Source organism: Halichoeres trimaculatus, unplaced genomic scaffold, assembly GCF_033239565.1.
Source record: "Halichoeres trimaculatus isolate MK-OKI-2021-1 unplaced genomic scaffold, fHalTri1.1 fHalTri1_scaffold_23, whole genome shotgun sequence".
NCBI classification, from domain to species: domain Eukaryota; kingdom Metazoa; phylum Chordata; class Actinopteri; order Labriformes; family Labridae; genus Halichoeres; species Halichoeres trimaculatus.
This window is the reverse complement of record NW_027437201.1, coordinates 18,702,832-18,724,551: the sequence shown is the minus strand read 5'-3', so window position 1 is coordinate 18,724,551 and position 21,720 is coordinate 18,702,832. Positions and strand designations below refer to the sequence as shown.

At 41.8% G+C, this 21,720-nt stretch overlaps 3 protein-coding genes and 1 long non-coding RNA gene across 5 annotated transcripts in view; 1 reads left to right on the top strand and 3 right to left on the bottom strand.

Moving 5' to 3' along the window:
* Positions 1-12,020, top strand: part of LOC141785596 (uncharacterized) — a 34,848-nt gene extending 22,828 nt beyond the window's left edge. Inside the window, exons 5-6 of one of the 2 annotated variants that reach the window (XR_012597541.1) lie at positions 7,522-7,685; positions 11,576-12,020. This is a non-coding gene — a long non-coding RNA (uncharacterized LOC141785596). Of the gene's footprint in view, positions 1-7,521; positions 7,686-11,540 lie in introns of both variants that reach the window. The other variant, XR_012597540.1, reaches the window with a different exon arrangement.
* hoxb5b (homeobox B5b) lies at positions 2,320-3,790 on the bottom strand. The gene is made up of 2 exons (XM_074663560.1): positions 3,169-3,790; positions 2,320-2,715 (listed from the first exon to the last, which is right to left on the bottom strand). Exons 1-2 carry the CDS (start codon positions 3,788-3,790, stop codon positions 2,468-2,470), a joined length of 870 nt encoding a protein of 289 aa, XP_074519661.1. The 3' UTR covers positions 2,320-2,467.
* On the bottom strand, positions 5,027-6,823 carry hoxb6b (homeobox B6b). Its single transcript, XM_074663488.1, has 2 exons — positions 6,373-6,823; positions 5,027-5,292 (listed from the first exon to the last, which is right to left on the bottom strand). The coding sequence occupies exons 1-2, from the start codon at positions 6,821-6,823 to the stop codon at positions 5,027-5,029; spliced, it is 717 nt and encodes a 238-aa protein (XP_074519589.1).
* ttll6 (tubulin tyrosine ligase-like family, member 6) lies at positions 11,626-19,209 on the bottom strand. The gene is given in 16 exon segments (XM_074663978.1): positions 11,626-11,882; positions 12,528-12,675; positions 13,588-13,656; positions 13,831-14,154; positions 14,475-14,634; positions 14,986-15,174; positions 15,296-15,474; positions 15,555-15,780; positions 15,864-15,949; positions 17,104-17,247; positions 17,328-17,484; positions 17,567-17,697; positions 18,128-18,246; positions 18,780-18,820; positions 19,060-19,148; positions 19,150-19,209. Coding segments are annotated over 16 exon segments (2,379 nt in total).
* Between the last annotated feature and the right edge of the window lie 2,511 nt (positions 19,210-21,720).

Genomic DNA, 21,720 nt, shown 5'->3' with positions numbered 1-21,720 from the left:
AGATAGTGCTTTTGATGTGTAAAATGTTGCGTTTAATCATAAAATTTGGTTTTAGCATAAGAAGTTGCACCAAAATTTTCCTTGCGCGTTTTGAAAAACTTCCCTTCAGAACAGAGCAGAAAGAAGAAGGCCTAAACCTTCTGGGTTTACGCAGCAGATTTGCAGATTTTTCTTGAATAAAAAGCATCGTAAAAAAAAAGAAGAAAAGCTGAATAATCTGAAGGTAGAGAATCTCTTTCACCTCGTGCAAAACCCAGATTTCTTCTCGCCTCCATCGTGACACTGCAAAGTGTGGCAGCAGTGCGCTTCCTCCTGACGCATCTGCGGCTGCAGCATGCACCGTCTCCTGACCCTGCGATGATCCCCGCCGCCATGAATAATGCATGAGATCCGGCTCCAGATTACCCCTATCAATATGCAATACTCATTACGCTGCTTAAATTGCCACTTAATAGTTATGAATATGTGGAAAATGTCTGGGACCCATATAGCCCTCCACTGGTTTTAACTTTTTTTTTTTTTTTCCAACCTGAGATGAGTTTGAGGAGACTTTGAAAATATTGCTCAAGTCTTCCTGAGGATAACATCCTCATGTTTTAGAAGAGGCCCGGGAGACAATGCATACAGGGCTGCACATATAGGAGCGAGATGTCTTTATGTTAAAGCAGTGAAGCCTGCGTCCACATCAGGGCTGTCCGAGACTTCACCTTTGGCCGCTCGGTGACTCCTCAGACCGGGATAAATCACTCCGGGAGCTCGCTCAAGTTCGTTTCATGTCAGCTGCACAAAGACGCGAATTTGTCTTATTTTTTTTCCTTCATTACATTTTTTGTAAAGTTGGTTTCTTTCTATTTTTCACCCTAAATTATAAAAAAAATCATTAGTATCTGCAGATGTAGAAATAAATGCCTGGAGATGGGTTTCCAAAATTAAAGTTTGGGTGTTTTTTGGGGAAAGAAATAATTTGTTTTACGCATGGACGCAGTAATATGGCTCAAATTTGTTGAGTGTAAACTACAATTTTAGGAAATTTGCTGCCAAAATCCCCATGAAAACTTTATTTTTTAATCTCTTATTTCTAAATTAAATGTCACTAGCTTTATTTTTTAATAAAAATATTTGTTGTCAAAGTTTGTCCTGCTGCTCTGACCGGTCACTTCGCCTCCCTTGTGCAGTCCAGCCTTTCCAGTCCCATCCATGCAGTTAAGCCGTCACTTTCATTCAAGGTTGTGAATTATATAGTACATTGTCTACTCCCCAAAACCATAAAACCAACTTTATGGACCTCACGTGACTTTTCACAGTCTGTAAGTAATATAGGCCTATACAATCTTTGGCAAGGGGAGATTTTTACCAACTTCAGCCTTGCTTATATCCCACCTGAAAGCCAAAGACACTCTGTTTTTATTTGTTTGGATTTTACTGACTGCTTATTTTTCTGACCTGGAAAATCCTCACCTCACTGCAGGAAGTCAGAGGAGGTAAGTTCGAGAAAAGTTTGTTTTCTTTGCTGCAGAGAATGGAGCCTGAAATGTTGTTGTTGTTGATGATGATGTGACACTTTGAGGTTAATGATTAAGCAGAAAGTTGGGCGCGTTTTCTTTGAGAAATCAAACCTTAAACTCAACCTGCTACCTGGCTTTTCTTCTGGATTGTTCTCTCTGACAACACAGGCGAGGACACGTTCAGAGCAATTGAGAGAAACTTTATTTTTCAAGCGCTATGAGTTCACTTACAAATACAAAAAGCTTATTGGCGAAAAAAGCTTACATCACTGCCTATGCACAGAATAACCCTTTGCACTAAAAATTTATCACATTGACAGGTTGGATACATTTGCATTGCTCATAATTAGACCTAAACAATAATAATAATAATAATCATAATCATAATAACAGATGCACAAAATATCCTAGAGAGCTACAACACCTGGCTTGTTTATGAAAGTTTGAATGGATCTGGCCACAAGATCAAAAAGAGCATCAAAAGTTACACTAAAGCGCTTTAATGGCCCCGGAATACATCAGGTACATTCAATGAAGAGCAGCATATGGTTTGGAAACTTTGTCTTCCTTTTTTTTTAAGTCTACAACTGTACAATGAATTTACTCCTGTTAGACCGAGAGAGTCACAATAAAGAGCTCAGTTGAAACACCTTCAAGAGAGACAGAGAGAGCAAAAAGGACAATTCATTAATGAACACCCCCCTCCACCCTCACAGGTAATATTTACATCTTTTTTTTCTCCAAATAGGACACCTAAGCTACGACAACAGGAACTAAAAATGGCATTTTAACACCACGGAATACTTCTTCTTCTATCACAATAGCATGCTGGAAGGAAGGTGCTGCGCTTTAATAGCTTTACAGTACTCATGGATTCTTTTTATGTTTTTTCTTTACTAGTTTTATTTTTACTCCCTCCAAAAATAACAAAACAAAACAAAAATTAAACAAAAAAAAGTTATTCAGTTGTGGAAGGCGCTCCCTCCCGTCACCAGGCTCATGCTTTTCAGTTTATTGTCCTTCTTCCACTTCATCCTGCGGTTCTGAAACCAGATTTTGATCTGTCTTTCGGAAAGACACAGGGCGTGGGCTATCTCTATCCTCCGCCGTCTGGTTAGGTACCTATTGAAGTGAAACTCTTTCTCCAGCTCTAGCGTCTGGTACCGGGTGTACGCAGTTCGGGCCCTTTTCCCATCAGGTCCGGTCATATCTACAATTTTACAGAGAATTTTACACAATTAGCAACTGCACTGTAAAACCACCACACATGAGGACACAGAGAGGTGACTGCTTTTTTTTCTGAGGATGCACACAGAGGTCACACAACACAGAAAGATGCAGAGGAAGCATGCAACATCATACACACACACACACACAGCACGGTTTGTGTTTTCACAGCTTTTCCGTCCACGAGCCCTCTCTCCAACAACCAATCCTCCTCACATCTCAGCGCCCAAATCCACATTTCTAAAGCATCCTCTCCCAAACTGCAGCTGCACTTAACCTCAACCTCCATGTGGAGCCAGCAGCCCCCGCAAACACCCCACAAAAACAGCCAGTTTTCAGCCATCCAGCCACAGCACGCTGCTCACTCATGCAACACCTGACAGATTTATGACCGTGACATCCCTCAAATATAAATATTAGCAGAGTGTAAATATACCATGGCTTATGTGCAGCTTCCGCATCCAGGGGAATATTTGTGGTGTTTGGCAATCATTTGATGAAGGAGTGGAGGAGGTGGCGCTGGGGTCCTGGTGCTGTTGCTGCTGCTGCTGCTGCTGCTGCTGCTGCGCCCGGGAAGCAGAGCTGGATCCGCCGCTGCTGTGCGCGCCCTCCTCGGTCTCAGAAGCGACCGTGGCGTCCTCTATCTCCGTGAAATGAGCGCTCGTGCTTTTGTTGAGGCTGTTGCCGCCGCTCGAGGTCGCGCTCCGGTCAGAGGGAGGAGAGGGGCTCTTTAGTTCCAGCGGCTCCCGGCTGGCTGTGGCGCACGACGGCGGCACCGGCTCTGGAGAGGACAGCGAGCAGTTGGGCGTCTGTCTGTAGCGGGCGTCCGGGCCGAACCCCCGGGCATCCTCGCGCACCGCCGGGAAGTGGCTGCCGGTGTTGGTGCGGTTCACGGTTAGGTCCATGCCATTGTAGTTGTAGCCGAAAGACCCGGAGTGCATGGTGCCAGGGTCTCTGAAGGAGCCGCTCACAGCGCCGTTAGTCCCATAATTTAGTAACTGATAGTCGGAGCCATTTGGATAGCGCCCTGAGAACGAGTTTACAAAGTAAGAGCTCATTTGCTTGGATTTTTAAAGCCTCGATTTGTAGATCTTTGTCGCTATAATCCTGTGTGCTTGCACGATTTATGGATGCAATCATGAATTATAAGCAATGAAGCCCTACTGTACTTTGCCAGGTATGCGGCCAAATATGGGAGAGCGTTCGGGAATCACGTGCCTTTGTTGACCAGTCGTAAATCCTCACTGATGACTTCAAGAGGTAATTCATGCTCCATGGTTACAAATGATGACGAAATAATGGTCGTTAGGCTCCAGTCAATGGTGCCTCCCCGCTGCGCCCTGAGAGCCGCGCAGGCAGAGAGCGCCATCTTCCGGACGCTTTGGGTATTGCTCGGGCCGGGCCGCGCTGTCAGGCCGCGGAGTCATCCATCATTTATGTAACACGCTGATAATGTAGGCCACAAAAGGCTCAGGTAGTTCATAACACAGACTTATCAACAAAGAGGTGGCAGGTTAACGCACCGGGCGCCAGACTGCAAATTATCCTTATCTTTACACTGATTTTATGTCGAGTTATGAGATTATCTGGACTCTGAAGGCATCATATTTTTATATTTCCTCAAATAAAACTTTAAAATATGTTTTAATGTTTTTCTTGTGCAGGAAAAACGCCACAACTTCTTCATTATCCATCAAAAAGCCTTTATTTCTATTTACAATTTCCTAAACAAAATATTGCACACAATATCCAGATGTGCATTGAACACAGGTGAACAACAATAAATAACATGTAACATCTGTACAAATGTGGATGGCACAGCTGTAAACAACAAGCCTATCACTAGTTTTATTATTATTATTATTATTATTATTATTAATATTATTATAGAACAGCTACAGCACAAGATGTACATCAGAGAGGGGCAGAGCCTCTTTTAATGTCATGAGGGGACGAAAACAATCAGGAGTGAAGTCAGTAATGAGGTAACAACAGTTTCAAAAACTAAACACTTTCAGTTATTTACAGTTTGGTGGATTTTCCTTCTTTTTCTTTTTTTTTCTTTGTTTTGCATAGTCCCCAAAATGAACAGACGAGCACAAAGACAGACAGATTTGAAACCCTAATGCAGACATTATCACCGTGCACAGACTGAAATAAAGTCTCTATCTCTAACATGGGATTCAACACTTTATCTACAGAGGAATCATACACTTTATTTTAGGAGTGTGCACACAAACACACACACGTGCCTCTTCTTTTCTCCTCTTCTCTTTTCTTTCTCCAGTGTCCTTTTAGCTCTTTTTCTCCCCCTGCTCCTCCTCTTCCTCCTCCTCCGCTGTCTTTGAGGGGTTCAGGAGTTTGTTCTCCTTTTTCCACTTCATCCTGCGGTTTTGGAACCAGATTTTGATCTGTCTCTCGGTCAGACACAGCGCGTGGGAGATCTCTATCCGGCGCCTCCTGGTCAGGTAGCGGTTAAAGTGGAACTCCTTCTCCAGCTCCAGGGTCTGGTAGCGGGTGTAGGTCTGTCGGCCCCTGCGGCCACTGTTGCCAAATGGACCTGAAAGAAAAAATAAATTAGTTAAAGAAAACATCAATTAATAATAAAATAATAATGATGTGAAGTTATTTCTAACGTGCGTGGGGGAATCTACCTGACTGTGCACTCCAAATCAGAAGGCGTGAGTCTGAACAAATACAAAATATTGGAAATGTAACTGAAATTAAAATTAAAAAACGTTCAAATAAGATCATTTGTTGTGTATTAATATTATATAAGAACTAACTGTACTTTATCAATCATACCTTTTTAATTTTCTCTTATAACTGCAACTTCCTATGGTGCGTAAACGCCTCACACTCACACTTTAGCTTTTATTCTTTCTAAAGAATATTTTAAATATATATAAATAATTAAGATTACCCAACAATTTGAATTTATTTTGTTTGTTACTCATCAACTAAGTGTTTTCTGAGCTTTTAATTTCTCAGTTTTAAAATAAAGTCATAAATGATGTCATTAAAGGAGGCTACAGTAGGATATAACCTGTAATGTGTTCAGTGCTTTGTCCACTGGCCTCATCATGAATCTACCTGTGATAAATTGTTCTTTATCATTACAGTAGAGATTTACACTAAAGTTAAAATGTGTATAATAGACAGATTACAGATTAACAGTGTCATTAACATGTGTTTGTGTTTATTTTGTTCAATTAATCTGAATTAAAAGTGGTTTTAGAATATTTGTCAAAGCTTCAAAGCGTCTAAAAGGCCTTTCTCCAAGAGTCCGTCAGACAGAAGGCTTTAAGTTAAAGCCCGGGCAATGTAGGCCAAGTGTGCGTGCGTGTGAGTGCGTGTGAGTGCGCGTGCGGCTCGTGTATGTATGTATATGATGATGATGAAGCAGCCGAAGCCCTTAAGGCGCACAAAGATCCATTAACGATAATCTCAAACTCACTAACTCACGGATAATTTGGTGATTCTGTGCGTAAAGTTAAAATCCGTGTGAGCCTCAGACTCTGAGGAGCTGTCAGGTAACTCTGAGAGGCTCGGGACGCTCACTCCATCACGCAGCGCGGGACTCTTTTACCTCCAGGCTGCGTGACAACAACAGAGAGGAAACGTGCACCGTTGTACTCACCGGCGGAGCAGGCGTTCATCCTCTGCATCCACGGGTAGATCAGGGTGGACGACTTGTCGTCGAGGCTGCTGCTCATGCTGACAGTCTGCTCCGTGCACTCCGCTTTGCGCTGCTGATGCTCCTGAGTGACAAACAGCGGCTGCTCCTCGCGGCTCGAGAAAGCGCACGAGCCCTCCGCGTCCTTGTAGAAAGTCCCGACCGGGTTGTAGTCGCAGGGCGCTCCTCCGCTGGCTCGGCCGTAGATGGCCGCGGCCGCTGCGCCTGTCTGCTGGTAGTAGGACGCAGGGTAAACCTTGTCCTGCATGTTGGCGGCTCCATATGTGGCCGCGTTGGAGTAGTGTCTTAACGGATCGGTGTATCCCGAGGAATATAACGGTATCTGACCCAGGAGAGAGTCCTGTCCTCCCGGTAGAGACACGGGAAAAGTTGAGTTAACAAAATAGGAACTCATTGGGTGGACAACGGGGTGTATATACTCCGGAGGAATATGATTTGTTGTCTTTTATAGTCCAAGTGGTTTTGCCATTACTTTATCCGAGATTTGGTTTTTGCTGAAAGGGGGGGTTGCGAGGTGCCACTGAATACAGAGGGGAAGTGTACCATCTGATCAACCTCTGGCCAATCACTGCAGCCTGTGTTTGCACTATTGCACCCATGGGGGGCTCTTGTTGCGCGCAGGGGTCCCCGGTGAATCGAAATGAAGCGCTCGAGCCTGTCCGGGTTTTACGCACACACTCTCACACTTAGAGATTCTCATATGATGGAAAAAAAAAATGTACATGCAGGAAGAATGTTTGTGTGAAAACTTTTGGTTTTATGCAAATTCACTCAAATCATACAGAGGGACTTCTGCAGCTCCGCAGTGTGCACAAACCCACATCTTTTCTCACAAAAACGCACATTTAACGCGAAAAGGAGAAATAATAAACCACTGCATGACATGTAAGACAGTTTTCTCCATTCATGCACAAACACCAGCAAACATCTCCCCCTTCCTTCCACTTCCACCTCCAACCTTCTGCTCAATAAACTAATAACCTGTGTCCCATAACAGCCACCAGAGCAGATGAATCAGTTTCTATTCATTAAGAAGTTCACGCAGACAGAAATGAGCCTCTGACGATCTTTGTGCGTCTCTTTCTTTTAAAGGTGCGAGCTCGACCTGATGTCGACGACCGAGGTTTACGAGGACGTGCAGGGGGAAGGAGGGTTCACACGCGCTTCTAATCAGATCATCATCATCATCACCTACAACACCTTCATCACCAGAGATCAATGGAAACTCACATCCCGTTTAAAGAAAATTAAACTGTGTGAGTATAAATGTGTAGAGAGGTCGGATAAAGAGTTTCCAACACAGTTACTGTAAGCAGATCAATATCCATATGAGGCAGAGAATAACACTTTATAAAGGCACCGTGTGTGTTATTGATTTAATCCAGTATTAATTATTGAATTTGTTATTTATGACGTAAATAAAATTTAAAATTTGAGTCTTCTCTGCCACCAATGCGGAATATTCGCAGATTTTCTTTCACAATTTGAGGCTTTCATGCGCAATTTTCTTGGAATTAAATTTAATAAATTGTTGGTGTTTATTTTTCCTTGATTAAAAAGCACAACGAGGTGATTCCAATCAGCTATCGCGTTATATAAAGTCGCTTTTTTGTTAGATAAATAGGCTAAATAAATAATTAAACAACGAAAATGGCGCCGTTTTGTAAAAAAAAAAAAAAAAAAAAAAATCAAACGTTCCTTTTCTTTTCTTTATTTCTTTTGTCTTGCAGCAAATTCTTAAAATCAAATATCTTTGTTGTTATTTAACGAAATATTCAGTTTTTTCGTCTTTACCTTCGCCTGACATTCAGCGCGTAAAGGACGCAGGCCTACACATCCGCTTTTGAGGGATTTCAGGTCTGAAAAAACATTTTAAATCTTAACAATAATTCAAAGAAAAGCCTCATCTTTCAGAGATATACAGCTGTTATCAGTCTCTGCAGCAGGCCGCAGCCCTGCAGGCTGATAACAGCTGCTGCTCACATCTGGAGACAAACACGACCTTTGAGTCAGACTGAGAATTCACCTCACAGGACAACTGCAGCAGCAAAACACCAGCATCAACATGTTTAAATAAAGTCTTTTTTGTCTGAAACGTTTTAAAGAATCAAAAATGAAACAAAACAAACCTTAAATTTAGAGCATTTTGTTGAATATTTGGATAAAATTGAAGCGAAGAAGCTCGATGCGGAGGAATCGCTGCGCAAAATCAAACCAAAAAGACTTTTCCCACATTTTAAACCAAACCTCAGGCTTTAAATCCTTAAAATAAACTGAAATCGATCAGAGAGTCTAAACAAGGCGCACTTTAAAGATTTTTTAAGTAACGCATGCCTCAGCATCAGCCTCGGCCCTGCATGTCCATCATCATCAACATCATCACCATCAGAGTCAAGCCTGTCTGGCCTGCAGCCGCCCTGATTATATAACAACATAATCACCATGCAGGCCTCAAATGTGGATTATTCTGGATTATTCACTTCATTTCAACCAGATTATTGTCCTCTACTGAAGGCGCTGCAGCATTTCACGGGTTAACCAGACTAAACAGTGACTGGTAATGATTTTCTCACACAGCACAAGAGGAAAAAGAGGCTCTGGATGCTGGATAATCTCCATTTCATCCAGCCTGATGATGTTATTCCCTGTAATCTAAACAGCAGGTCTACAGTGACAGTCCAGCCACACACAGTGCTGCAGAGGCGCACTTGTGCTGACTTCATCGCCGGCATATTAGAAACATGGTGCCCTTACCTTTGTTGATAATCCATCATCCGCTGTGTGGGTGCCACTCCTGCAGAAGCTGCTCTCTCCTCCTCTCGGTGCTTTCCCCTCCAAATTCCCCACTTTGCACAAGTGATGTCCTGAAAGTAATCCCAGCATCCAGGAGTGTGATGATCCCTCATTTTCACGCACATAGAGCCATTTCAGCTACATTAACATGGCGCACACAGAGAGGAGGCTGCGCGGGGGCTCCATCGCCCGCTTTTTGACAAAATTACGCACCAAAACAGCAGCAAACGTCCCAAAACAAGAGCGCAAATGCAAAGAAGCAGGAAAAAGGTAGTGTTACTAGTGTTAAAGTGAATGAGCGGGGAAAACAGCAGCTGCAATATAACCTCATGGGAAATAAGTTCCCATTCCTGCTGTCCACATGACCGCCAGCAGCCAATCCCCGAGCCGCGCGAGTCGTAAACTTCCATGGCAAAGTTGTAAATTTTCATAAACAGCCGCCGTTTTTGTGCTTTAGACGCGCTTTCCCATCGCCATCTTTATTTTATCCACGACCCTGAAATGTTTAAATGTGAGGCAGCGTTTTTAAAAAGAGGTTCAGTGTGAGGATGTGAGGGTGGCTGTGCGTCATGTGCACCTGGTTCTGATCCAGCCTCAAAGGTCTGTGCAGCTTCTTACTGTCAAATACAAACTAATTCAGCTTATAATTTTTAACTGGATTATTTTGGACTCAATTCTTTTAAATTCTCAACCTGAGATTATCCTATCATTCGTTTCAGCTTTATGATAAATGTAAAAACACGGTGAGATGATTTCTTGCTCCCTGGCTGAGGGAGTTTTGCGTTAAAGACTCAGATTATGATTTCAAAATGGAGGATTTTCTTCCTTCATTCAGTGGAGATGGATTTGATGAAACATCAGGCCGGAGACTGGAGTCATGTTGGGGGAGATTTCACTCCTCAGGGGAGAAAAATTAAACCAACTTTTCTTTAAATGAGATTTTAATCATAAAATGAAAAGCGTGTGAGGCTGCGGTCACTTTCAGGCTTCAATTAAATATTTAAGTCTCCTCCCGTCTTCAAAGTCTTGAGGTTTCTTTCTCCTAATTTCCGTTTTGCTTTGTTTGAAAGGCCTCTTTCTTTCAGCCTCGGTGCCTCTGATTTCCACTACCACGGAGGATTTCCGACATTTATAGACGCAATAAAACCATAAATTCCTTGAATGCACGACTTTCCCCTTTTTCCCTTTTCTCCTTTTTATGCGCAGGAGACACAAAGTCCGAGACCGTGAGAGCCGTGTCCTCATAGTGTGGATTTTAGGTTCATAGAGATGTGAGACAAGTGCGTTTTTACCTAAATTAAATAATGCTTTTTTATCTACTTCTAATATTTACATTATTTTTAGGCGTTAACAATCCAGATTTGGCCTTTTATTTTAATGATGTGTGTATTTTCTCTGCAGGCCTGTGAACTCCTCTTCAGATTTTGTCGTGTTTTTCTTTGTTAATAATTGTTTTTCTGTCTTTTCCTGCAAACGTAGGCCTTAAAACATAAAATATAGTTCACAAAATCTTTTTCGTTTCTCTAAAATGATCCTTTTCCATATGGAGAGCTGAGGCCGAGTTGTGAGATTTGATTTTTTTTTTCTTTCAAGAAAATGTAAAACATGTCTGTAGTTTCTCATCCAGCTGTTTTTGCTAATTTTATTTGATAAAAGTTTTTAAATTTCCTGCTGGATGCTTAAACTCGTGTAGTTTCGCAGATTTGGTCCCGTTTCGTTTTTATTTCGCTGTTGAAACAAAGAACCCGGATGCAAGGATGTTGTAAAACTTTACGACCTCATTATCAAAAAAAAAGGCTTCAAAATAAAACAAAAAGTAATTGTCTAGAAAAAATAAACCTGATAATAATAATAATAATAATAATAAAAAAATCTTCAAATATGTTCATATGAAATAAAACTTGCAATATTTCTTTTTGGAAAAGTTTTTTTCTCCAAAATCCAAAAGTTACATTAAAAAAATCCATGATAAAATTGAAACTCAAACTAAAAGAAATAAAAAAAAAAGGATTATTTATTTAACATTTAAAAAACAAAAATAATCTGCAGAGAGAAGAATCATGAGGCCTAATGTGAGCATCTCCTGTTAATCCTAAAACAAGCTTTTAATCTGAAATGAAAGTGTTTTCATGCTGTGTAAAAGGCTCAGTTCAAGACTGAATAAAAACTAAATGATCAGGTGAGATATGTTTTTGTTCAGAGAACTTCATGTTGTGTTTTTGCTTTTATTTTGGCACTTTTTCCTGACTGCAGGAGTCAGAAATAAATAAAGGTATAAACATTCATCACAGGCACAGTGTGTTTATGTGTTTTCACAGTTTTTAGGCCTCTCTACCTCCGGTTCTCCTTACAGCACAGGGATCTGCAGCTTAAATCCATGCCCCCTGCTCCTGCTCCTGCTCCTCACTGGCTTTTCCCGAACTGGGGGCCTCTGCGGGAGGAGTTTGGTATGATGTGAGAGAAGCCAGGCCTCCGGACCAGGGGGGCACGAGAGGAGACGACAAGCAGGCCCTGTAGGGCGGCGGGGTCGTGGGATGTGCGGGCGCTGCAGCGAAGGTTTCCTCTGGGGACGTTGTTTATGAGCGGGACGCTGGGACGGGGGTGAGCGTTGGCATGGGGGCTGCTCCTGCTGTCCTGCCGCACAGTCGAGCCACCGGCTGCTGAGGAGGAGACAGAGATGGAAAATAAGACAAGAAAAATACCTGAAGCTGCACAAATCTGTGAGGTTACATTCAGATTTACTGTTTATTTAATTATTTATATATATATATCATGCCTCCTGAAAGCGTACGTCACAAAATCAGACACATTTTAGATGCTTTAATGATGCAAAACAAGAAATCACATTAAAAAAATTCTGAATTAAACTAGTTTGTCTTAGTTGTATAAATTAAATAGAAAAAGCATTTTCCTGCTAGTTTTACACAACTGGAAAATGATCAATATTTTCTGTCAGTTGAAATAAAGAAAAAAAACTCTGAACCATTTATCACTGGCTACAGACTCCTCACACTTTGATAAAACTTAAAACTTCCTTTTCTATATACAAATACATTTGTAATGTAGCAGAACAAACCTCATTTAAGAATTTAGAAAATATGTATAAACATTTATTTAAAGGAAAAACCTTTAACAAAGAGATAAAATAACTGAAAATGGTTGAACAGCAAAGAAAAGAGTCTGAAAATTCAGCTCATAAAACTGTTTCTTAAGGAGTAGCATCCAAAAGGTGGAATTAAAGTTTCCCTGCCCCTCTGAAGTCATTCTTTCTGATCCCAGCATGCTCAGCGTGCAGGTGTGTTTACCTGTCCAGTGTGTCCGCTGGGTGCTGAGCGTCCTGTGTATCTCTGGCGGTCTGTTGAGTCTCTCTTTGTGCTGGATGATGGAGTCGTTGAGGCTCCTCTTGTCCATGGAGGGCCAAACACGCAGCTGGGTCATGTGGGAGAGGAGGTGCTGCGATACAGCCGTGATAACATGTCTGTTTAATTCTGCCTCGTGATAATTTGATAATCTGAGATTATGGGTCAGTAATACGTCCTCCCTGAGGTTAAATCACTAAAAGTTTAAGATTTTAATTTTATGATCCACAGCTTTTTGTCTTTTTATAACTCTTCAGGGTTTACATCAAATGTATAAATAAATCAATTCAGCTGTTGAACCTGAATCAAAATAAAAAATCATTTCATATGTGTAAATTTAACACCTGCAGTTTTAAGCACTGCAGCCTAAAAAAAACAACTTCATTTTTTGCTCTAATAATTCTCTGCAGCACCTGGATAAAATTCATGTGTTGAAATTAAAGCTAAAACTATTTAAATGTGAAGTAATTCTTCAAAATTACATAAAATACAAACTCTTCTGATAGAATATTAGTCTTTTGAGTAATTTTAATGCAAAACGTCAAAAAGGTGAATTTAAGTGGTAATCTCTTTTCTTGTTTGACTGTAAATTTAATGTTAGATCAAAATTTTTAAATTAGCAACTTTTCTAAAATTATAAATTGTAAACTATTTTTTATTTTTATATTAATTTTCAACTATTACATTCATTAAATAACCAAATAAAATGTATGAAAAATGTAAATTAATTGAAGAAAAGGCATTCCATGAGATTTTATATCATATTTTGTAAACAGGATGTTTTGCTTTTCTTTTTGTCTCTGATAAATTTAGCATTCACTAATTCTGTTCATGCTTTGGTTGAAGAATAAAAAATATTTTTGAATATTTTTGAATATTTAAATTCATAGCATCATATTTTTTTCGAGGGAACACACACACACAAGTTTTTTTTTAGGATTTTTTGGTCCGTGTTGAGTCTAAATATTGGATTATTTTGGTCTAAGTGGTGTAATCTTTGTGGTACCTGTCGTGGGATCTGAGAGCACGGCTGCTGTTGCTTCATCCTCTGAGAAAACTGAGTCAACGAGTCCAACTGAAAGAAGAAAAACAGAAGAATGACACAAAGCAAGACCGTGCAGAATAATTTTCATTCAAAGAACAAATAAAATCAAGAAGCAAAGAGTAAATGTCACAATATGTCAGGTTATTTTAGTTATTGGTGGTTTCATGCTGCCAGCAGGTTTTAAGTGGACTCTTCTGGTCTCACCTTGGTCTGCTGCAGTCTCTGATGAGCTGGTTTACTCTGCTGGAGGCTGCAAGCGTCCCTGTTGTTCTGCAGGACTCCCCCTCCTCCCCCTCTGTTTCTCTGGCCCTTCAGCAGCTGGTGGATCTGGTCCACAACTCCCAGATCCTGCAACAGTTTTTTCCTCAGGAGCAGCGCCTCCACCCGCTGCCGCTCCTCTTGGTCTGACTCCTTCTCCTCCTCCTCCTCTTCTTCCTCCTCCTCCTCTTCTTCTTCTTCCTCTTCCTCTGGCTTCTCTTCTTGGACTTGTGCAGCTTCAGGATCCACTGACACAGCGGACAAAGGCAGCTGTGGAGGAACATTTGATTCAATTTGTTTTTACTGCCTCACAGTTTGTGCTGTGTGCCATATATTTCTGATTACTGTCACTGAATAATGTTGATAACACTGTTTGTTTCTCCTGTCGGGAAAATAAAATATATTTTCATTTCAAACTAGAGGCATCAAATAAAAATGATGTGCTGGAATATTATTCTACCTCTATTTAAATGGTCTAACAGTACATTTAATCTAAAGGGGTCAGCTGGAATATGAGCCATCCGTCACAGCGCCCAGGCTGTTTGACTCCCTCTGGTGGAAACGAGTGGAAACTGCAGCTTCAGTCTCACCGGCTGCTGCTCAGAGTCACAGTTGGAGTCGGGGGGAGGTGTTTGTGTTAGACGATGGGGTTTGACTCTCTCCCCCGCAGTCTCCCCCTGCAGGTCCCTCCTCCGGCCTCCCTTCAGGTCTCTCTCCATCTGCTCCAGACGCAGCTTCAGCAGTTGTTGCCTAAACAAAAGCAGTAATCTGAGAAATTATCCAGGTAATTTTCACACACAAAGAGATAAATATACTTATAAAAATAACTTTTTTCTGCTCCATAAATCATCATTATAGTTTGTGAATTTGAATATAGAGACTAATGAAATGTTGTTGCTCTTCTTACTCTTAATAATAATAATAAAATCCTTGATTGAGTTGTTTAAATGAGACAACTCAAAGTAAAAAAAAAGGAGTCGTGTTTTTTTTAACCAGATTATAAAGAAATTTTTGTTACTGCAAACACATCTGAGATTGAAGATCTGCGTGTGTCCCTGAAAGCCTCTGCTCTCCCCTGAAGCGTGTGCTGACAGCAGGTACCTGGTACACTCCTCTCTGGCCTTGGACGCCGCTGTCTCCTGAAAGAGCGAGCTGCTGTGTGTGAAGTACTTGTCGTATTTCTCTCCCCCCTCTCTGGGGTAGATCCTCTTGAAGCCTCCCAGGTGTTTGGCCTCGTACCTCTCCATCTGCTCCACCGTGGCGGCCTGGCACTGACGCAGCTCCTCTGACCTGGTGGCAGAACACACACACACACACACACACACACAAACATGCACACACACGGCACTGATGAAGGAGTGTGACCTTAGTAATAAAAGTCTCGGCTCATTCTTATGTGACAGAACCCTACCTGGCCTCTCTGGTGCTGTTCTGCTGCAGCCTGTCCTTCACCCTGCGTCTCTCGTCTTTGGTGATCTTGCGGCGGTCGCAGGCGCCCAGGTTGATGAGAACCAGAGTGTCATAGAGCAGAGCATCTTTGACCTCATAGTCCAGCTGTGAGTCAGTGGTGAAGCTCGGGGAGTGATTCACCTGAACACAAACATATAGAGGGACACCTTAGAAGACAGACCGCACAGATCATGTCAAATAAAATGTGACATTATTTTTACCTCCAGCACCCAGGGTCTGAGCCGGTGATCCAGCAGGACGTCGAAGCCCAGGATCTCGAAGCAGGCGCTGCCGGTGGTGTGGTTGGGGAAGCAGGTGTGGTAGTTGTGTTTGAGGATGGGATGAGCTGAGATCAGAGTCTTTATGATCACGTCCTCGATGTCGTTCCACATCTTGTCTGTGTTGCAACCGGCGGACTCTAAGAGTTTGTTCAGGGTTGATAACTTTCTGCAGGAGGATGAAACAAGCTGTGAATACACACGCTTTCAGATTTGATTAAATGACACATGAAGGGTGGTCCATGCGTTCACCGTTTGCTGCCTGTGTCTTCATCTCGGAGGAAGTTCTCGCTGTTCTTGTTGATGGAGTAGTTGGTGAGGTGCATGCACACGTCATCCTGAAGAAAGAAACATGACTGTGATTGTAATCTGTTGTTCAAAGGTAATCGGGTTGGATTCAATTCTGAAATGGGTTGTTCAAAAGGGGAATAAAGATTTCAACATTGGATTAGATCACGTAATCCCATCCTAGTTTTAATCCAGATCAAACCTTCAATTTGTTGTTGTTCAAAACTTTTCAGTAGGATTTGATCCAAAAAACTGGATTATCCTGATCCCAACAGGGGGCAGGATTTCAAGGTGGATTTCAGGAAGAAAATGTAGTAAAACTTGATACTTTTATTTATTTTTTTGCACTTGACTTGTTTAACCGTTACAGTAGATAAATTTAATTTAGGCTGACGAATAGGCCTCTTATTATAATTAAGTAAAAACAAAGAGAAACTGAACAAGCAGAAGCACAGATACTCCTGGCAGAGGAACAAATCGAGCTGACCAAACTGCAGCAAACCAGGGAAAAACTTCAGATCGGCCTGCTAAATGAAATTCCCAATTTCCTAATCATGAATTTCCTTTCGGGGATTAATAAAGTATTTTATCTATCTATCTAAAAGCAGAGTTTAAAAATGCTGGACTCTCCTTCACAGATGAAGAAGAATTTTGAACATTTTTTTATTTTGCTAACTATCAGACATTTAGCCTCTTTTTTTTTTAACATTTCACACGTTTTCAAAATATCAACTTTGTATATTTTATGTTTATTTATTATTCATTTGTTGTGGCTCAGATGAAGGGTCATAAAATGAATTAAAAGTAGAAGTTTAATGTGTTATTTTCGTTTTTCCTCAAAATTAAAAAACTGCCTACAATGACCCCATGCTGGCTCTTCTACCTGTTGTTCTTTACAGAACTGGTAGCCAACATTATGATATGTTGTCCCATTTAGAGCTCTGGTAATCCGGGTTTGGTGATCATGAAAACTGTGTATCCTCAGGGTGATCCAATCCAGTGTTGCTTTGAAAAACCAGCATAAAACTGAGAAGGATCACCTGATCCTGGATAGTTTCAGATTTAATTCTTTGAACAACTGGCCCCAGAGGCCTTCACTGTTTATTTCTGCACTAAAACATGAATCTAGAGTCATCCTGTTTTCTGCAGCCATGACCCTTTTCATTGTCCTAGTTGTGCTTTCACAATCACCGTCACCACTCACCACATTCCCGTGCGTCGGCTCGTTGTACTTAGTGGTGCAGAAGCGAGCCAGTCCCTCCTTGAACATGAATATCCTGAATGGGTCACATGACGTCACCAACACATAGATTCTCAAGTCAAACTTGTACCCGTCCAGAATGAAAGGCTGAGGAAGAGGATGAGAGATGTGTTGAACTCCCAGCACACATGCAGCTCCACCCACAGGTGTTTCTAACAGCCCCTCACCTTCGTGATGTAGACCTGGCAGATCATGTGTTCTCCAGACTGAATGTCTTTGCTGGACTTGGTGATGAAGATGCCTTTGCCTTGGCAGCCTGTGTCTGGCTTACAGATATATGTCTTTCCTTTTTTGGCTCTTGTGAAAGCTTGGAAGTCGCTGTAGCTGCAGTGAGAGAAGAAGTCAGCGCAGGAAGAGGAACCAGAGAAAAGAGACAATAAAAGAGAAAGAGAGGGGTCTCACTGACTCTGCAGGGAGGCACCACGTTCTGGGGAAGATGTTGTAGTCTTTGGGGAACAGCTTGAGCATACGGTTCATGTTTCTTGCCAGCGAGTCTTTGCGGCAGATCTCATTCATCCCTGGGAAATGGTTTATTTTCTGCAAAGACACACGGCACACGGGGGGAAGTGTTCAGTGAGCATGTGAAGAGCGTCTCCACAGGTGTTTTTAAAGAGTCAAAGTGAGATATGACCGAATGATCGCGGTTATTCCTCCACAGATGAAGTTTCATACTTTCTCCTCTGAATTACTCGTTAAGATCACCAGCTGATTACCTGAGCTGAAAAACTGTTATGAGCCATGACTACTGTGCCCTGAAGACACAACCCTGTCTCATAATCTCGATGGAAATCTACATTTTTTATTAGTTGGCGAGTAGGCACATGGAGCGGAATAATTTAAATTAAAACTCAGAATAAAACAAATAGAGCAGAGTCCCATGTGGTCAGATTCCAGCTTAATTAGTCTTCTATGATGAGGAAACTAATGTGCTGAAGATGTTTTGGTGTGAGTAAATTGAGTGGAATACCTGGTAACGCTTCATGTCCTTAACGCGGTCTAAAGACACCGAGCAGTCAGTCCAGAAAAGGGTCCAGTCTTCACCCTCCATCGCTTCCCTGAGGCCGTATCTGCGAGCGGCACGACGCACTGACACGAACAAATCAGAGAATCATTTTTACTGTGATAAACCAGGGGTTATAAAAATGATGCTGCTACTACAACAACCAACAACATCCTTTTTCAGAACACCACTGGCCAAAAATATGCAGACACTCAGATGTTTCACTCGTGTGAGTGATTTTTAAAAATCTCTGAGACATTCAGGTCATAGTCTTCTTCTTTCAGCCTGTTCTTGAGTGTTACTGCAGGGATCAGCTCCCTCACAGATTGGAAAGCAGAAGCTGATGTGTGTGTTACCCTCTGATGCCATAACTGTACAAGCAGACTTGGTTAAAGAAATGTGTAAAAACACTAATCCTTGACCTGAAACAGAGGCTGCACAGTAAAATACACGAGCATGAGAGTGTCCCCATACTTTTGGTCATTGCATTACTTCCTGTGGTAAAATCTGGTCTATTCTGTCCTGTAAGAAGTTCTTCTACATGAGTAAAGTGCAGGGCCTTGTACTAAATGACATAAAAATGAGTATTTATGATTTGTTATCTTTGTTCCAAACGTACCACTCTCATATTTGCAGTTAGTGAGGTTGATCCACAGTCATCTGGAAGAGAGGAGAGACAGAGAGAAGGACAGACTTCTGCTTTGCTGCAAGGTCCTACAAATGCCTCATTATACGCCCATTTTCCCATCCCTATGATGAGGACGAGCGAGGAAAGAAAAACTTAAGAGCCTCCAGGACAAAGTTATAAAATCATAACTGTCAGGGTGCTTAGACATAATGTACCTGCAGTGGGAAATGACTGCAGGAGTGCAAATGGAGGAGATCCAGCTGTAAAGTACCTCTTCTTGCTTTTTCTCTTCTTCTTCAGGTTGATGGCTGGGGGGTTGGAGATACAAGCTTCATTTTGGCTCTCCCCCTCTTCCCCGTCTCTGCTGATCATATTTAAGCTCTTCATCGTTCCTTTCTGGGCCGTCCACAGGTAGACCCATTCTGATAACACAACACAAACGAATGCTAAAAGCTCACATGATGGACAAGAAGCACAGGTTAAAAGATTTTAAGAGTCTTTTAAATGTTGTGTTTTTAATGGAGAGTGCTCACAGCCTCATGATGAAATTCAATCAAACAGCGCAGAGTACATGCTGATAGTGCAGGGATAGACTCATGTTTCTGTTTCCATTTCTCTCATCAGGTGAGTGCTCTGACTGTCAGCACGCTGTCGCACAGACGCATTCAAGAGTTATTGTGGCAGCACGGATACAAATACAGCAACAACAGAGAGGAGGGATTGATCAGAGCTGCAGTTACATTAAAAAACGTAATAACTTTGCTCTGTGATCCTCTCAGGTTTGACTTTAATGTGTTTTTGTTAAGTGTCTTGAGGATTAGTTTCATTTCCTGTTTTTCATTTAATGAGATGAATTTGTAGTTCTTATACAGTCTTCTGATTCAGGTGTTGTTTCTGTCCGTCTGCACTCTGACCCGAGCACATCAGGCAGCAGTCCTCACAGCATCGTCTCAGCTGTTCACCTCCGCCTCCTATCTGGTGTCTTGCAGGGTGAAGGTGAGTTCAAGTTAAGTGTGACTGTGACAGAATACTTGGGAGGCTGGTGCAGGTGGTGGTGGTGGCAGTAAGGAGGGACACCCCAGCTGACTGTGGGAGGTTTCGGTGCTGGGTAACAGTATTCTGATCCAGCGATCTGGATAATCCTGACCCTGAACTGTGAGCTTTACATCGGGCCGAGACGCCTCACTGACCTCAGCCCAGGTCGGGTTACAGGTCATTTGGGATTTCTTTTGTGGGTCTCCTCCATGTGCAAGAACAACAGGTACATGAATAACACCTTTGTGTTACCTGTCTTCAGAGAACAATGAGTGGACTCAGAAATAAAGACGCTGTTAACAGCTCAGTGTCAAGACCTCAAACTATGGGTTTGTAGTCTCAGTTTTGCCTCTAATGCATGAATTTGTGTGATACTGTGTGCCTTTTTTTGTAATCTAGGCCTGTTATAACCATATATGTTATGCATTTTTTTGTATTTTACTGTATTTTAAAACTTATTGATTACATTTTAGGCTGCCTTTTTGACAACTGGCCGGGCACTACAGCTGGAAATTAGCCGTAAAAGCTAAAGCTGCCTCTTTTACTGTATAGTAAATTAAAGGGGGACTGTCCTCGTAACAATAAACAAATTAAGGAAACTAAACTAAACACGTAAAGCTGGCACTGGCAAAATAAAAGTCAGCGTTAAACACCAATGCAATTTCATTCAGTCTGTTTAATTCAAATAAATTATTTAAAAACCCAGACCCAGATTGAAAAGACCTACAGCAAAGCAGGGAGTAACACTAACACATTATTTTGCTTTTTTTTCTTAAACTAGAGGTTTATTTTGTATGTGCTTTAAAATGCAAAATGGACATCCAGTGGAAACTAGCTTCCAGCTGGTTTTAACTGTAACAGAAAAACAACCAACCATTGCACACTGGGAATTTAGCAGCACAAAAGATGCTTTAGTCATTTCATAAATTCTTGTTTTCAGTGAAGCATCTTTGACAGCTGATAGAACATTAAGTCAATCAAGCTGGAAGCAGTGCAGACTGACATATCGGTGATGTTAATGCTGTTTCTGTTTTGTTAAAGCAGTTATAGAGAGATATTGGTTTGATTTTGTGCTCACTTTTAGACATGCTCCCATTTATTCCATCTATGTTGATATAAAAAATATCCTCTTAAAAATAATGGCTGTACTAATGTCAAAGTCTAAACCAAAAGTGAAGTTTGAAGTCTTCTTTGGAGTACGTGCTCTTACTCACCCCCTTTGTTAGGCCCTCATCCCTGACGACAGTGTCGCCCCCGTAAGTCACTTCCTTGTCGCCTCTCTAATACTCTGGTATTGGTCTCAGGAGCCCTTTAAGATGCTGTCACTTTCCTCAGCAGACAAACCAATGAGACTCATCTTGTTCTCCAGCGCTGTCTGCCTCTAAAAAACAAAAAGAGTAGATTTGTATCAACACCAGAACAGCCTGCTTCAGATTGACTTACACACACTCAAGCAACAGGCCCAGCGGTGGATCTGGTGACCAATTAGAAGGTGAGGGGGACAAAACACCTGATCCCTCCTGACATGATGGAGAGAAAATGAGCGGTGGACCTCAGTGGGGAGCGAGCAGAGAGGGATAATCCCTGATATTTGTTCACTGAAATAGGAGAAGTGTTTTTCAACACCTGGAGTTGTTAAATTTAAATCTGTGCTGAAAAGCGTGATGTGGTGTAAGTGAACAGGCTGGACATCTATCGTCTGAGCCAACTTGAAACAGAGAATCTGCCACTGGAGCTTCTCCTTCCACTGCAGACATTAAAAATGGAGGATTGGCAGGAGGGGAAGTGCTGGTCAGGCTGAGCAGGGAGACATGTTGCCTGGTTGTCAAAACAGACAAGTTCAAGTACCATGACAAAAGGATTGAATTATAACAGGTGGAACAATAATTAATCAGCA

What these genes read in the sequence shown, in the direction of transcription:
- hoxb5b (XM_074663560.1), bottom strand. Translation starts at nt 3,790, where the DNA reads ATGAGCTCTTACTTTGTAAACTCGTTCTCAGGGCGCTATCCAAATGGC. An exon ending in GAAGCTGCACATAAGCCATG is followed by an intron (nt 2,716 to 3,168) that starts GTATATTTACAC and finishes GTAAAATTGTAG; the next exon opens with ATATGACCGGACCTGATGGG.
- hoxb6b (XM_074663488.1), bottom strand. Translation starts at nt 6,823, where the DNA reads ATGAGTTCCTATTTTGTTAACTCAACTTTTCCCGTGTCTCTACCGGGA. An exon ending in GATGAACGCCTGCTCCGCCG is followed by an intron (nt 5,293 to 6,372) that starts GTGAGTACAACG and finishes TTTTTCTTTCAG; the next exon opens with GTCCATTTGGCAACAGTGGC.